Source organism: Lampetra fluviatilis, chromosome 54, assembly GCF_964198595.1.
Source record: "Lampetra fluviatilis chromosome 54, kcLamFluv1.1, whole genome shotgun sequence".
NCBI lineage: Eukaryota > Metazoa > Chordata > Hyperoartia > Petromyzontiformes > Petromyzontidae > Lampetra > Lampetra fluviatilis.
Genome location: NC_136328.1, coordinates 2553778 through 2568193, shown reverse-complemented (window position 1 = coordinate 2568193; position 14416 = coordinate 2553778). Strand labels below are relative to the sequence as shown.

The window sequence follows — 14416 nt, the reverse complement described above, 5'->3', positions numbered from 1 at the left end:
CTCAACTACGCCCCGTCGCCTTTGTCTCCACAGTGCTCGGTACGTTATCTGCCACGCCGAGTACTAACTCAAGGCTCAGTCGATCGATATCTGGAGGCCCAGATACGCGTCACCGATGCTACACCACCACTCACCAGACGAACCCAACAAGAGCATGCAGTATATACACACACACACAAAGACAAAGATCCCCTGTATAACCTTGACAGACTGTAGGGGCAAGTGCTGTTAGCGAGCACCTATGAAGGCCGGCATGGCACACGAGGGGGGGTGGGGTGGCCAGCAACCACGCCCGACCGCCTTTGTCTCCCCAGTAGCAATGTTCACACACATCGCACTCAGTACTACTTTGAGGCTGAGTCGACCTAGGGGAGGCCCAGGACCGGTTCAGATAATCGTCAACGGTGTTGGCCGTGAGCGGGAAGCGAACTCGGGTCGCCGGGTTCGTAGCGCAGCGTAGCGCTAACCGCTACACCACCGCTCCCCGCTACACACACACACGCGTACACACACACACACGCGTACACACACACACACGCGCGTACACACACACACACGCGCGTACACAAGACGCACGCGCGTGTGATGTTTCAAATCCCCGTGTCCTCATGATGCACGAGCATTTAGACCGCAAATCACGCGCGTACAGCAAGCAGCCTTGACATGCGAAACACTGAAGCATGAACCACCACCAAAATGCACACACTTGGAAACACACTCATTTAATACGATATATATACATATCCAAGTACATTTTAAAACGTTTTTTTATCTATATATGTACATTTCTTGAACATTTAATAGACATTCTTACCGGCCGGCGATGATGTTTACATTGGTATGAATGCATTAAAAATAAATAAACAGCCACATAACAATACACATCCATTTGCATATCACACATGCATATACACTCTACGAATCACGGTCCATTGCATTGCATTCCTTGAACGCAGCGTGGAACAGCCGTGGCTGGCTGACCGACCAACCTTCCGTCCGACTGATTCGCCGAACGTCCAAACCACTCACCGATTGCACCGCCGTTCGTTTGGCTCGTCGACTGGCCGATTGACGCTCGCGATTGACCGATGAGCCAAAGGTTTAAACGATTCACTCTCCAGCCGCCCGGCTATCTCGGCTTGGCCGCATCGCTCTGCCTCTTGCCTTCAGCCTCCGAACGGACGAAGCCAACCCGCCGAAACTGATGAAGAGCCCAGCAATGAAGTTGAGTCGCGCGAAACTCGGGCACTGATGACTGCCGACTAAGATCGTCGGCTGGAAACCGACTGACCGTGTGGCTTGCGATGTTAGCCCGGTTGTTAGCCGGCTGGCTGGCCCAGGCGTTTGACGAGAGAGGGTAGAGAGTGAGAGAGACGGCGATTCACAGCCACCCTCTCGACGTGACGTCAGCACGGATATAAAAGGGCTTTGCAGGGGAGAGCCTCTCCCCACTGCAAGGCAACTCTCTTGTTGTTGGCTACCCTTCACTATCTCTCTCTCCCTCTCTCTGTGTGTGTCCAACAAGGCACATCACCGCAGCAGCAGCAGCAGCAACAACAACAACATAATAATAACAATATATGCTTTCGTGTTTTTTTTTTTAATCAAGCACGGTCTTACGAGCTTCGCAATTAGCGGCGAAAAAGTGTGCGAGGAAAGTTGGTGCAAATCTCTCAAAGTAAACATAGGGTTTGTTTTTATTTTAAACGAATTTTTTTTTTTACTTTTTTTTTCGAGCCACATTTAAAGGAGGAACATTTGCGGAAGCATGTAAAAGAAGTACGTATACTTTTTCTCACACTATTTTATATCAACGTTGGTAACGGTGGTTGTAATATTGCTAATGATGGGCGCAATTTTAAATGAAACGTGGAATGTACAGTTTGTAAGAGTGTTAATTTAGATCAACCCGTTCGTATTGCTGAGACTCCTTTACAAAAAAAGTTCTAAACAATCTTAAAAAGGACATTCCTGGCGGAGTCATATAATTACATCAGCAGCAGCAGCATTACAACCAGGACTCAATACAATACACTTAGAACCCCTAACTAAACTTCGATTACCCTAATTCCTTTCATTGAGACATCTCAGGATTTGTACATTTAACAACAAAAAGGAAAGCCAATTTTTTTTTAATTTCTCTTTCACCTTGGCCAGGTCATCGATCAAGCGTTGGTCCTCGGCCGCAGAGATCCGCGTGTTGGCATCATCACCCGGGACCCGGTCACTGACCCAACCTTGACCCGGCCACGATGGCGGGCTGAGAGCACCGGGTAGCGATGGCCGTGGAGATGAACCTGAGTTGTTCTAGTTCTCCGAGTGGTCCTCTCGCCATGCAGTACGTGAACGACTTTGACCTCTTGAAATTCGAAGTCAAGAAGGAGCCAATGGCGAACGTCGCCGATCTTTCAGGACCAGACTCCCCGCCCCGGAACGGAGTAGGCTGCGGTGGTGGCGGCGGTGGTGGTGGCGCTGGTGGTGGTGGTGCTGGTGGTGGTGGTGCTGGCGGTGGTGGTGGAAGTGGCTGCATTCGTCTCGGCTCCATCTCCTCGACGCCTTGCAGCTCCGTGCCCTCGTCACCAAGTCTCAGCCCGTCCACAGACCTCAGATCGCATCAGTTGGAAGAGCTCTATTGGATGGGACCTGGTTATGGACAACAGCAGCAGCATCAACATCAGCAGCAGCAGCCACCGCAGCAGCAGCAGCAGCATCAGCATCTCAACGCGGACCCTCTGAGCCTCACGCCGGAGGATGCAGTCGAGGCGCTCATCAACAGTGGCCATCACGGTACACCTCTACAGGGATTCGATTACAGGGGTTTGCCTCCGAACCATCAGCAGCAGCATCAGCAGCAGCAGCAGCAACATCACAGCGACCATCAGCAGGCCCCCTATCTCCACGACCCCGAGCTGGCTGAAGGACATCACCACCAGCAACAACAGCATCACCACCACCATCACCCGCAGCAGCAGCAGCAACAGCAACAACAACAGCCGCAACAACAGCAGCACTTGCAAGGTGCGCTTCCTCTAACCGCCCACCACCACCATCACAGCAACCACCACCACCACAGCAGCAGCAGTAGCAGCAGCCACCACCACCACCACCATCACAACCTTCGTGTCGACGACCGTTTCTCGGACGACCAGCTGGTCTCCATGTCCGTGCGCGAGTTGAACCGTCAACTCAGAGGCTTCAGCAAGGAGGAGGTCCTGCGGCTCAAGCAGAAGCGTCGGACCCTCAAGAACCGCGGCTACGCGCAGTCGTGCCGGCACAAGCGAGTGCAGCAGCGCCACCTGCTGGAGAACGAGAAGACGGACCTCCAACGGCAGGTGGACGCGCTGCGGATGGAGTTGGCTCGTCTCGCTCGAGAGAGGGACGCGTACAAGGCAAGATGCGAGCGTTTGTCAGCTGCGGTGACGTCCGGTGCAGCTCCGGCCGCCGTCGCCGCCGCTGCTGCTCAGTATCAAGGAGACGAGAGGACGGGGAAATCTTCCGACGCTTCCTCCTCCTCCGCTGCTGCTGCTGCTGCTGTACCAGCGCCCTCGCCTTCAGGATACTACTCGTGAGAGACAGAGCCAGAGAGAGAGACACACAGGGAGAGACAAAGGGGGACGAGAGAGACTCACCCACACACCCCGGTAGGGTAGGGTAAGATGTGACTGCCTGCCCACCTGCCTGGTTTCTCATTTCACACCCGATGCTTCCTGGGTGGCCACTCTGTGGCTATTTCACCTGTCCGCACCCCCCCCCCCCCACTTACCTGCTTGCCCGCCTGCATGCTCACGTCTATATCCGCATGTCTGCCTGCTTACCTGTGTTTTTTTTTATCTTGGGCTACCTACCCTGCCGATTTAGATCCGCACCTGTATAGCCACCGGTGTATTCGCCTATCTCTCGACCTAGCTAACTCTTCAGCTGTGTGGGCTACCTGTCTCCCAACCTAAATACTTCCCTAGCTGTATGACTACCTGCACGCTCACCTACTTTGCACATTCACTTACCTCCCTCCATCCCTTCTCACTCATCCCACTCATCCACCCAGCTGCCTGGCGTAACCTAACTCGCCACCTAATTGCTTATCTGCTCACCCATGCACATACCTGTCTGTCCACATAGCTACCACCCTACCTGTCCGCTTGCCTGCCTGTTTGTCGTGCCCACTACTCCCACGTGTTACACCGAAGCCCCGATACCCGGCATTGTGTCCGTGAACCTCGTGTGTCTGGTCTTTTCAGAGCCGCGTGCGCGCATCATTGTGTTATCAATTGCTGTTTTTTTTAACCTTTTTTGCGAACATGTCACGTGCGTTTGTGTTTATTTTATTTTATTGTTTTAAATGCTTAAGAAATGCAATGTTTGTCAAACTGCCAGATTAGTTGTTGACGGATTAACAAAAGAACAAATGTGTACATACGATTCTTCAACCAGCCCCCAACCCTCTCTTCATGTCTTTTGCCATATTAATATATATTTTTTAAATTAAAACCACGATTATCGTAGCGCGGCAGTAATAAGCACAGTACCGTTGTGCAGTGCTGAGCTCTGCCCGATCAGCTCGTGACACTTTCGGCGCGTTCATAAATTCGTGAGCACGGCGTGGGATCGTGCTGCGTGCGAATTGCAGTTGCGTGTCTACGCGAAATGTAGATTTTTTTTGGCACCGTACGTAGCCAACCGTGTTCATCGGAGGTGTTATGATGCACGCACCACCACCTAACATTGTGGCCAAATTATTTTAGGCAACAGTAGCACAATAAGACGGCCATATAATATAGAAACATATTACTCGTTTCACTCCCGTTAGGGATTCATCAGGACTGTACAGCTCAGCCATCAGCGTCTACTGTAATCATTACGATCATCAGAGTCACCACGATCATTGATCCAACGTTTGTCAAACGCTACCACCACTAATTCATGATCATCACCATCAGCCGAGGCTCTCCACTGCTGGATGAAAGTCCTCCCCAAGGCTGCGTGTCAATATAATAATAACAACCACTGTCTGGTACACAACTTAAGTTTCATCATCATCATCAGCAGCAGCAGTGGCCAGCCATGATCAATCCACTGCTGGGTGAAGTTCTGTCCATAGCCGTCGCCATCCCTCGCGATCCTGCCAAGTGAGAGTTTAGCTGGCAGTTGTGGTAGTCGCGACCGTGATAACGGTGCAACTGGAATCGCGTGTGTGGACATGCAGACGAACGTCTTTGTCCGGCGGGTTTATGATCGTGTCACACACAGAGAGAGAGAGAGAGACTGTGTGGTGAGAGAGAGAGAATTGGTGCATCAGCCTGCAGAGTGTGTGCGGTGACTTGGTGCATAAACGACTCTTTTAGCTAAACAGCACGAGCGGGAAAGAAACTTTGACACGCGGCGGTTTACAAAGCACATGTCCACGTGAAAAATACATGATCTTGCAGGAGTAGCACGCGTATCACACACGCACGTTAGCGAAGTGTTAACTACCTCGCCTGGTATGCAGGAGGATCTTGGGTTCGATCCCGACCCTGACGATGCCTGCTGTATTTGGAGTTTGCGTGTCTCTCTCTCTCCCCGTGGTCGCGTGGATTTTTCTCCGGGTCCTCCGCTTTTTCCCTCCCCATTTAGAATCGGCATCACGCGTTCAGAGTAGTTGGCTGCTGCTGTACATTTCCACACGATGATAAGCCACTTTGTTGAGCTATCAATCGTGGCCAGGTCGCTTCTGAATAATAGCTATATAGCTTAGCGGGCCTGACCTGGTAAAATAAAATTAAAAATAGTTTAATTCATAGTTTAAGGCTAGCGCACAGCACAACACACACACGGCTAATTGCAAAGCTTCACACGGTGAATGAGTGCAGTATAATTATGCCATTCACAGCTGATGTTTTATTAGTTTAGATCGCCGCGCGAGTAAAACGTTGTGTCGTAAACCCTCCTCCACCCGACGCAGCCAATTAACCCAGTTGTCACGTGAGCGCACGTGGCCAATTTAGTCCTGCTTCGGAGACCCCAACAGGAGGATTTGTTCACGACTCTGGCTGTCGCCTGATGAAGCTGGTTGTAATTACCGGCGAATCGTGACGGTACCCGAATTGTAAATGTTGTTGTGGGTTCACTCTCCAACACGCCGGTGTGATGAACTTACTAATTGGCCGTGTCGGGTGGCGGCGTCGGGTTAAACGACACGTTTATATCTTCTTGGTTATTTCGGTAAAGTCACGTAGAAGGGAAATAATAAAATAATAAAAATAAAACATGATAAATTATTATGTTTTACTATGTTTAATGTTTATTATTTTATTATTTCCCTTCTACGTGACTTTACCGAAAGAACCAACAAGATGAATCCCTGCAGTCACTTTACGTTGACAGTTACAGCGAGCATCGTCGGACATCAACCGCCTGATGATGCTGGTTTACGACACATTTTATTTTATTCACAAGATCTGACCGCCCGCCCCCCCCGTCTCAAGAAAACCAATTATCTTAATATTAGCCGCGAAAGCGCGACGTTTTAAACCGTGCCACTTGTGTCTAAAAGTTTAAAAGCGGTCGAAATTCAATCTCCAATAACCGGCAAATAATTTTGACAACCGCCGTCGCTTGGATGAATGCCTCCACTCTCGCTGTGCGTCGATCGTGGTGGGGTTGTTTGACCATACTTCACCACGCTGGTCACTGTGGGTTTGCGGGGGGGCGGGGGGTTAGGTGAGCAGGACTGGTTTCAGATACTCGCTCGCCACTGCTGTTAGCCGTGGAGGCGGAGGGGAATTGAACTTAGATCACGGGGTCCGTAGCGTCGTGTGCTAACCACGGCACCACCGCTCCACTCGATTCAACTTGGGGATATAAATATAGAATCTGCCAGTATTTAGTTTTTTTTACTTTATTGCGATAAAACACACATTCCGTGCATTCTACACTCGGTAAAATCGCGCTAAAAGCCACATCGAACAAACACGCCACGCGTACATACATACACGTGATGTAGATTCTACACCTTTGACAAACCTCTGCAGATATATAAAGTAATTGTTCTAATCACTCATAGGCCGCTCATTATAAAGTCCCTGCACCTACATGCTGGTCATGTAAGGTGGGGGCGGTGGTGGAGTTAGTGTTTTTAATCAGCTACTGACGCGCGTGCGTGTCTCTGTGTGTGTCTCTGTGTGTATGCGCGTGTGTGTGTAAACGTTTTTTTAAAATATATATAAATGACCACTTTTCACAAAAAAAAATCGTCTGCGCTTCCACTCGCAGCAAAATAAGAAGTAGTAATTATCGTATCAGTCACCGTATTCTCCGGATCGTAAGACGCTCCGGCGAGTGAGAAGACGTACCCCAAACACGTGCCCGGTGTTAGCAAAGTTACACGAAAATCTGGCCGCACACACGCACAGCTACCGGATTGTAAGACGCACCCTCTCCGCCCCCACTAATACAGAGGAAGTGCGTCTTGCAATCCGGAGAATTCCGTAATGCAAGCGTCGTTATCATTTATTCTAGATTTGAAGCTTTCGTGACTGCAAGGATTCATATTCTTAGGTTCTTTCGGTAAAGTCACGTAGGTAAAAAATTTAAATTAATAAAAGTAAAATAAAAATAAAATAAAAATCACGATGTTTCGGAGGCAACACAAGCTTCCGTCTTTCAGGTGGACGGACGCTTGTGTTGCCTCCGAAACATCGTGATTTTTATTTTATTTTTATTTTACGGAAGCTTGTGTTGCCTCCGAAACATCGTGATTTTTATTTTATTTTTATTTTACTGAAAGACGGAAGCTTGTGTTGCCTCCGAAACGTCGTGATTTTTATTTTATTTTTATTTTACTTTTATTAATTTTATTTTTTTTACCTACGTGACTTTACCGAAAAAAACCTAAGAATACGTCGCTATCATATTGCACGATTGCGATAGTGTAGCATCATCTCTGTGGCATTCGTGCAATTGCTACACCTTGCCGATGACTCTGTACATTTGAAATCCAGTTCGATGTTGTTGTTGTTGTTGTTTTCTCCCCCCTCCATTTTAATCAAAACAAATTCTGCTGCGTGAAATGAGTTGAAGAGACAAGGCCGCGAGCCGCGTGATTTAAAGTTGTTTCGGAAATGATAACCCCACTTTTACCCAGATATTTATTTAATTGCAATTTACAATGATGGGTCCTGAAATCATGAACCACTGGCTTTGGGTGTAATGTTCAGGAATGTATTTTTGGTATAGGTGTGGTTGTTATTTTTGTTAAGCATTGCCGAGGAATTTTTCTTGACGCAGTCCAAATTGAGATTTGGCCCAATCATAGCGAAGTGCAATAATCAAGTGTCTCTCAAATCCTGATGCACTATAACCTTGATTATCATTAACTTTAAGATATGATTATCAGGCTAATGTGTGCACGGCGCTCCGTTGCTTCCTTACCACGGTGACTTTTTACAAGCTGTGAATTCTTCTTGGAGGATTGGGGGCTCAGATTTAGGTGGAAAATTCTGAGCGACGGTCAAAAAAAAGTATTTACAAATCTCAAAATGCCTCCTTTGTTAATGTAAGACGTCAACTATTGCTGGTAGCTTTGAGACCGTGTGGGGTGGAAATTCCACATTTCCAATTCCAGATTGCCAATTCCAGATTCTCACATGTGTGTATGACAACCAACGTTGACTGGCCAACAAAGTGATACTTAATTTTATCAACACAGGAGGAGTGGATGATGGGTTCATTTAGCCTGTGACCAGGATTGGAACCTATAACTTTACTTTTGTGATATAAAATTTGATGCCAACCACATCATCAATATCATCTTGCCAACATGACATTAATCCCAAGTTAAATAATAACGACCATGAAAAAGCAGACTGATGTTAGTTTGTGGAATAATTGTCCCATTAGACGCAAGTTTGACATTCCCCTCCCTCTACATGTATGTAATTACAATGTAATTTATAAGATAGCACCGCACAAATACAAACACAATATAAAAAATATCGAAATCATAACTTAGTAGTAATGCATGGCTTAAGATCTTTTCTTTCCTACATTTCTAAATTCCACTCGTCCCAAGAAGATGAGAGTATCAAAATATGTGTTTGTAAATATTGTACGTTGCACTAAAAAGTCGATAACATTTGGTTTGTTTTACACTGTCGTAGATTTTATATACACGACCGCAAGAGAATTATTCAGAGGCGGGCATCGTTGTAAAACAAGAATGCAAATTGTACGATGTGTCCGCGGGAATCAGAAGTCCCAATACCTGATTCGCGATGGCGAGATGTTAACTACCTCGCCTGGTATACAGGAGGTCGTGGGTTCGATCCAGAACCTGACGATGCCCGCTGTATATTTGTAGTTTGCGTGTCTCTCTCTCCCCGTGGTCGCGTGGATTTATCTCCGGGTCCTCCGGTTTTTCGAATCAACGTGCGCGTTTCTAGAGTATTTGGCTGCTATACATTTCCACTTGACACTGCATGAAGCTATCATTTGTGGCCAGGTCGCTTCTGGAAACGAGCTGTATAGCTCAGCGGGGCCTTAACCTGGTAGAATGAACAAAAATAGTTTGTTTGAAATCTGGCCTTGCGATGGCAGAGTTCAGGAAGTCTTCCGACGTTCATGCGAATTGTAACAAAGCCATCGCGCGCAAACTGGACGCTGCGTGTGTGTTGTCTCGAGTCGATTTATCCAACACCAATCGAAATTTGTACGAAATTGTGTTGTCTTCCCCCCCTCCCCCCCACCGAGCGTGCGCTTTTGTTACGTTGGAATGTTTACGGGCCCGGCGACTATGATGATGATGATGATGTTGATTATTTTTGTTTATTTAATTTTAATATTTTTTTTTTACTGTTTGTGCTGCTTTGGTCATCATTAAAATTGAAAGGGAAAACAAACTAAAAATATAGCGCGAGTGGTTTTTTTTGGGGGGGGAGGGTTATTTGCTTGATGTTTGCGTGTGTTTTTTTATTTGCATTGAGTTTCCGTGCAATTTCAACGATTTCTATCACCTAGATTTTCCCACAATCACACGTGCGTGTGTTCACGCGTTTGCTTGTGTTCACGTGCGCGTGTGTTCACGATCGGGTGTGACTGTGAACCATTCCTGGACCTTCCCCGAGAACTTGACCTGTTCCAAAAAATGTTGTTCTCACGTTCTGACCTCAAAAAAATGATCTTCATAGCTCATCGGATACCTCCGATATGAATACAGCTTCCGATTCTGTGAACGAATATCCTGGTGTACGTCAGTCCGTCCACTCCGTGGTGCCGGCCACAGCACCCCCATCGTGCGCCGTGCCGGCTAACAGCACTTACACGAAAGTCTGTGAGGGCTATGAAGGTGATCTTCGTCTTCTTCTTCACTTTGTGTTTTGTCTGCGTGCGTGTCACGCGCGTGTCGTCTATCCATCGCGTATACTTTCCCCACTTCGTATTTCACGGCCATTTTTTTTTGGGAAGTTTATTTGCAAACAACCCAAACGCGCGATTTGGAGCGGCATGCAAATCTTGTGGGGGCGAGAAAACTGTCCAGTCTTCGGCGTGCGTGGCGCGTTGAGGGCTTATCGGCACCCTCCGCTCTCCTTCTGCCACGGCTGACGTCTCACTCACTCCCGCACGCGCGCACGGTCGTCGCGAAACAAACGCACGAACGCCTTCTGCAAGTTCAACCTAAAGCTGACAACTCCGGCGGATTAGCCGTGGCAGTTAGCGCGCTGCACCCTGAACGTACGCGCGTCTGTGCACGTACGAGCTTCGGACTTTTTTGCGCGCCGTACGTAGCCGCCCGCGCAAATCGGAGGTGCGGGGCAAAATGAACACAGCGGCTCTGATACTGCCGGCGACGGCTACCGCCGCTGCCGAGCGATGTCTCGAGCAGTTTTGACGAACGCCACCACGCACACACACAGACAGCCCTCTCGTCGACTAGCCTACACTGAGCGGTGCGTGGCGAGGTGCGGTCAAACAAACTCCCCGTGACCCCCCCCCCCCCCGCATGGCACGCAGAGGCCTACGTGCAGCGGTGAATTTACAAAGGGGTCATATACACCGGGGGGGGGGGGGGGGGGGGGTAGCGTGCGCGTGTTGGAGGGGCGATGGCGCGGTGGTTCGCTGCGCTACGAACCCGACAGCCCGAGTTCGATTCCCCCCCCTCATGGTCGCCAACACCGGCGACGATTTGTCTGAGCTGGTCTTGGGCCTGTACCCCCCCCCCCCCCATTCTCCTCCACCACGCACGAAGCACCTATGGTGCGTACGTGCGTGTGTACGTGCGTGTGCGTGCGTGTCTGTGCGTGTGTGTGCGTGTCTGTGCGTGTGTGTGTGCTTGTGTGCGTGTGTGCGTGTGTGTGCGTGTGTACATGCGTGTGTGTGTGTGTGCGTGTGTGCGTGCGTGTGTGTGCGTGTGTGTGTTCCCGGTGGGAGCGGTAGTGTAGTGGTTAGCGCGCTGCGCTACGAACCCGGCGACACGGGTTTGAATCCCGCTCACGGCCAACATTCAGTGACGATTATCTGAACCGGTTTCGGGCCTCCCCTAGGTCGACTCAGCCTCAAATGAGTACTTGGTGCGGCGTGTAAACATTGCCACTAGGGAGACAAAGGCGATCGGGGCGTGGTGCTGGCCACCCACCCCCTCGTGTGCCGTGCCGGCCTTCATAGGTGCTACTCGCTAACAGCACTTGCCCCTACAGTCTGTTAAGGCTATATGGGGGATCTTTGTCTTTGTGTTTTCAGGCTGTTTCCCGGCTACAACAAACAAAAGGAGTTCAATTCTAGGAGCCAAAAAAATGAATAGCGGCCGCAAATGCAAACTTGTGGCATGTCGTGCTGTGTGTGCGTCCACCCTGCATCGGCACACTTGCCTCCACAGCGCAAAGCAACTGACATGATGACATTCAGCCGTTTGATAATTGTTTTTTAACCCTTCTATCTGTGCGCCTTTTGGCGTCATCTAGTCCAACCCATGTGAGACTAGGCTCTAAGGAAAGCTGTCTCGGGTGTGGACCAATCAACTTCAAGGACAGTGCATATCATTATCAGAGTTATGTTTTTAGTTTGCATTATGGCTGCAGGTATTGTGGTCTATGCAAACATGACTCCTTGTAAAAAAAAGGTGCCAGTTTTGTTGCCAGATAGAAGGGTAAAAAACCAATTATCATATTTTTTACTGGCAAATGAGGTTCCAATGGTGTAAATATTCAGCCGCTTGCCGATCCACTGCTGAATGAAAGCCTCCTTGCACACGTATCGGTTACGGTGATTTATTAGTTGTTGGGCAATACTTTACCACGCGGGTTAGCGTGGGTTTGGCGAAAAAAGGTTGGGGGGGGGGGTAGGACCTGTTCGGATATCGCTCGCCACTGATGTTAGTCGTGGCCGGGAATTAAGTCGTAGGGTACGTATCGTATCGCCGTACGCTAACCACTGCGCCACCACCCCTTTATGATCACATACGTACCCTGCAAGGGAGACGAATGACCGTCACAATCCACGTGTGAATCATGCCGTGCCTGTGGTGATCTGGGATAGCTCAGATACGATGGTGACATTATAATAATAAGTGGGTTGGGATCGCGCCGTTATCATCAAATCACCGTCGTCGTCATCATCATGAAATCGCCATCATCGCCATCATCATCATCATCACCTTTGGCAAAGCGCTGGGTATGAACATTCACGCCTGCATCAGCACACGGTATTTGGGTTGTCAATGGAAAACGCCCGGTGGTATTTATTTGTTTGCCCACCGCTTTAAATGCCAGTGACACAGCGTGCGCGTGCGTGCGCGCGTGCATGAGTGTGCGCGCGCGTGGGGAGCGGTGGCACGGCGGTTAGCGCGCCGCCGCTACTAGCCCGGCGAGCCGAGTTCGGTTGCCGCTCGCGAACGGCATCGGCGGCGAATATGCGAACTGGTTTTTTATTTCGGGCCCACCTCTAGGTCGACTCGGCCTTAAATGTGTGCACTGCGCCGGGTGCGGTGCGATACAAAGGAAGCCAGGCGTGGTGCTGGCCGGTTTGTGTGTCGCTGGCCACACCACCTCTTCGAGCCCTGCGTCGGCCTTAATGCGTCGTTCTCCGACAGCACTTGCCCCGCGTGTCGTGTTAAGGCTACACGGGGGACCTTTGCCACTGTTAGCTGTTTCCCGGCCCACCGCACAGCCACAGCGGCATGGAAAGAACCGGAGCGAGTACACAAGAGCCATTAAATAATTAAATCACTTAATCCAGAAGTGCTTCGCGTGTGTGTACATGGGAGAGTGTGTGTGTGTGTTTATTATTAAGTAGCTGTAAGCTTAGGATGCTGTCAGATTCCTTGATTGTCATCGTCGTCGTCGTCGTCACGGTCAGCCACGATCCATCGGATGGGTGGAGGGCCTTCCGCGGGGCCCGGTCACGGCGCTGACGGCATCGCCCCACGTCTGCGGTGGAGTTCCCCTCGGGACGCGATTTCCTCTCCTATTGGTTGCCCACGCCGTCGTTAGCCTCGACCGCTTGGCCATCATGCTTCCCCTTCCCAGGCCCAACGTACCGAGCCCTGAGCCAATGCATCGCCTCGATCGCTGGCCCATTCACGACGAAACTGCGCGTCGGCTTGGGTAGTCGGGGTGGCGCGTCACTCCACGCGGCGAGAAGGAGCCGTGATCGATTCCCGACTCGGGTTGCGTGTCTTCAGCACGCTCTCTCACCCTGCCCGGCATGGGGGTTTCCCGTGGGTCATTTTAGATTTGAAGTTTTCGTGACTGCAAGGATCCATACTCTTTGGTTCTGTCGGTAAAGTCACGTGGGTCCTCCGGTTTCCTCCACCGTAGCTGAACGCTCGCACACATCACACCCACAAACTAATATCGGTGGTGTCGGCCTGACATCCACATGTACGGTGGAACTTCCTTCGCACCGTACGTAGACAACCGTGCTAATCGGAGGTGCGTGGGGAAGGACAACAAACGAAACAATGCATACATGTTGAACTTCTTTCGCACCGTACGTAGCCTACAAATATGTAACTCAAAGTGTGGCTATTCTGGGTAAATAATTGACACTATCGTTATTGCAAAAAAAAAAACTTTTTCTTCGTAAATTGAACACGTAGTAGGAGGCTTTCGCGACCAATATTATTGATAATAAAGGTTTTATGAGTTATATCGCGTATGTATAAATGTGTCGTGAACCCTCCACCACCACCACCACCACCCGACACATCCAATTCGTGAGGTTTGTCACGTAAACAGAACGTGCACAATCAGCTAAAATTCAGCACACCCATTCCGACAAATCGGCTGATGAAGCCGGTTGTTGTAGCCACCAGAGGAACGTCGCACAGCACTCACATCGTAAACGTCGTGGGGGTGATTCTCCAAACACGCCGGCCGTGTCCGTGAATCCGTTTCACATTTTCCCGTCCGTTCGTTATATTACTAGCGGACCAAACTCGTTTCCG

General features: G+C 49.7%; 1 protein-coding gene across 1 annotated transcript; it reads left to right on the top strand.

Annotated features, from left to right (window-relative positions):
• Positions 1-2279: 2279 nt before the first annotated feature.
• LOC144949482 (transcription factor MafB-like) lies at positions 2280-3624 on the top strand. Its single transcript, XM_078879404.1, has one exon. It carries the CDS (start codon positions 2280-2282, stop codon positions 3567-3569), a length of 1290 nt encoding a protein of 429 aa, XP_078735530.1. The 3' UTR covers positions 3570-3624.
• The last annotated feature ends 10792 nt before the right edge of the window (positions 3625-14416 follow it).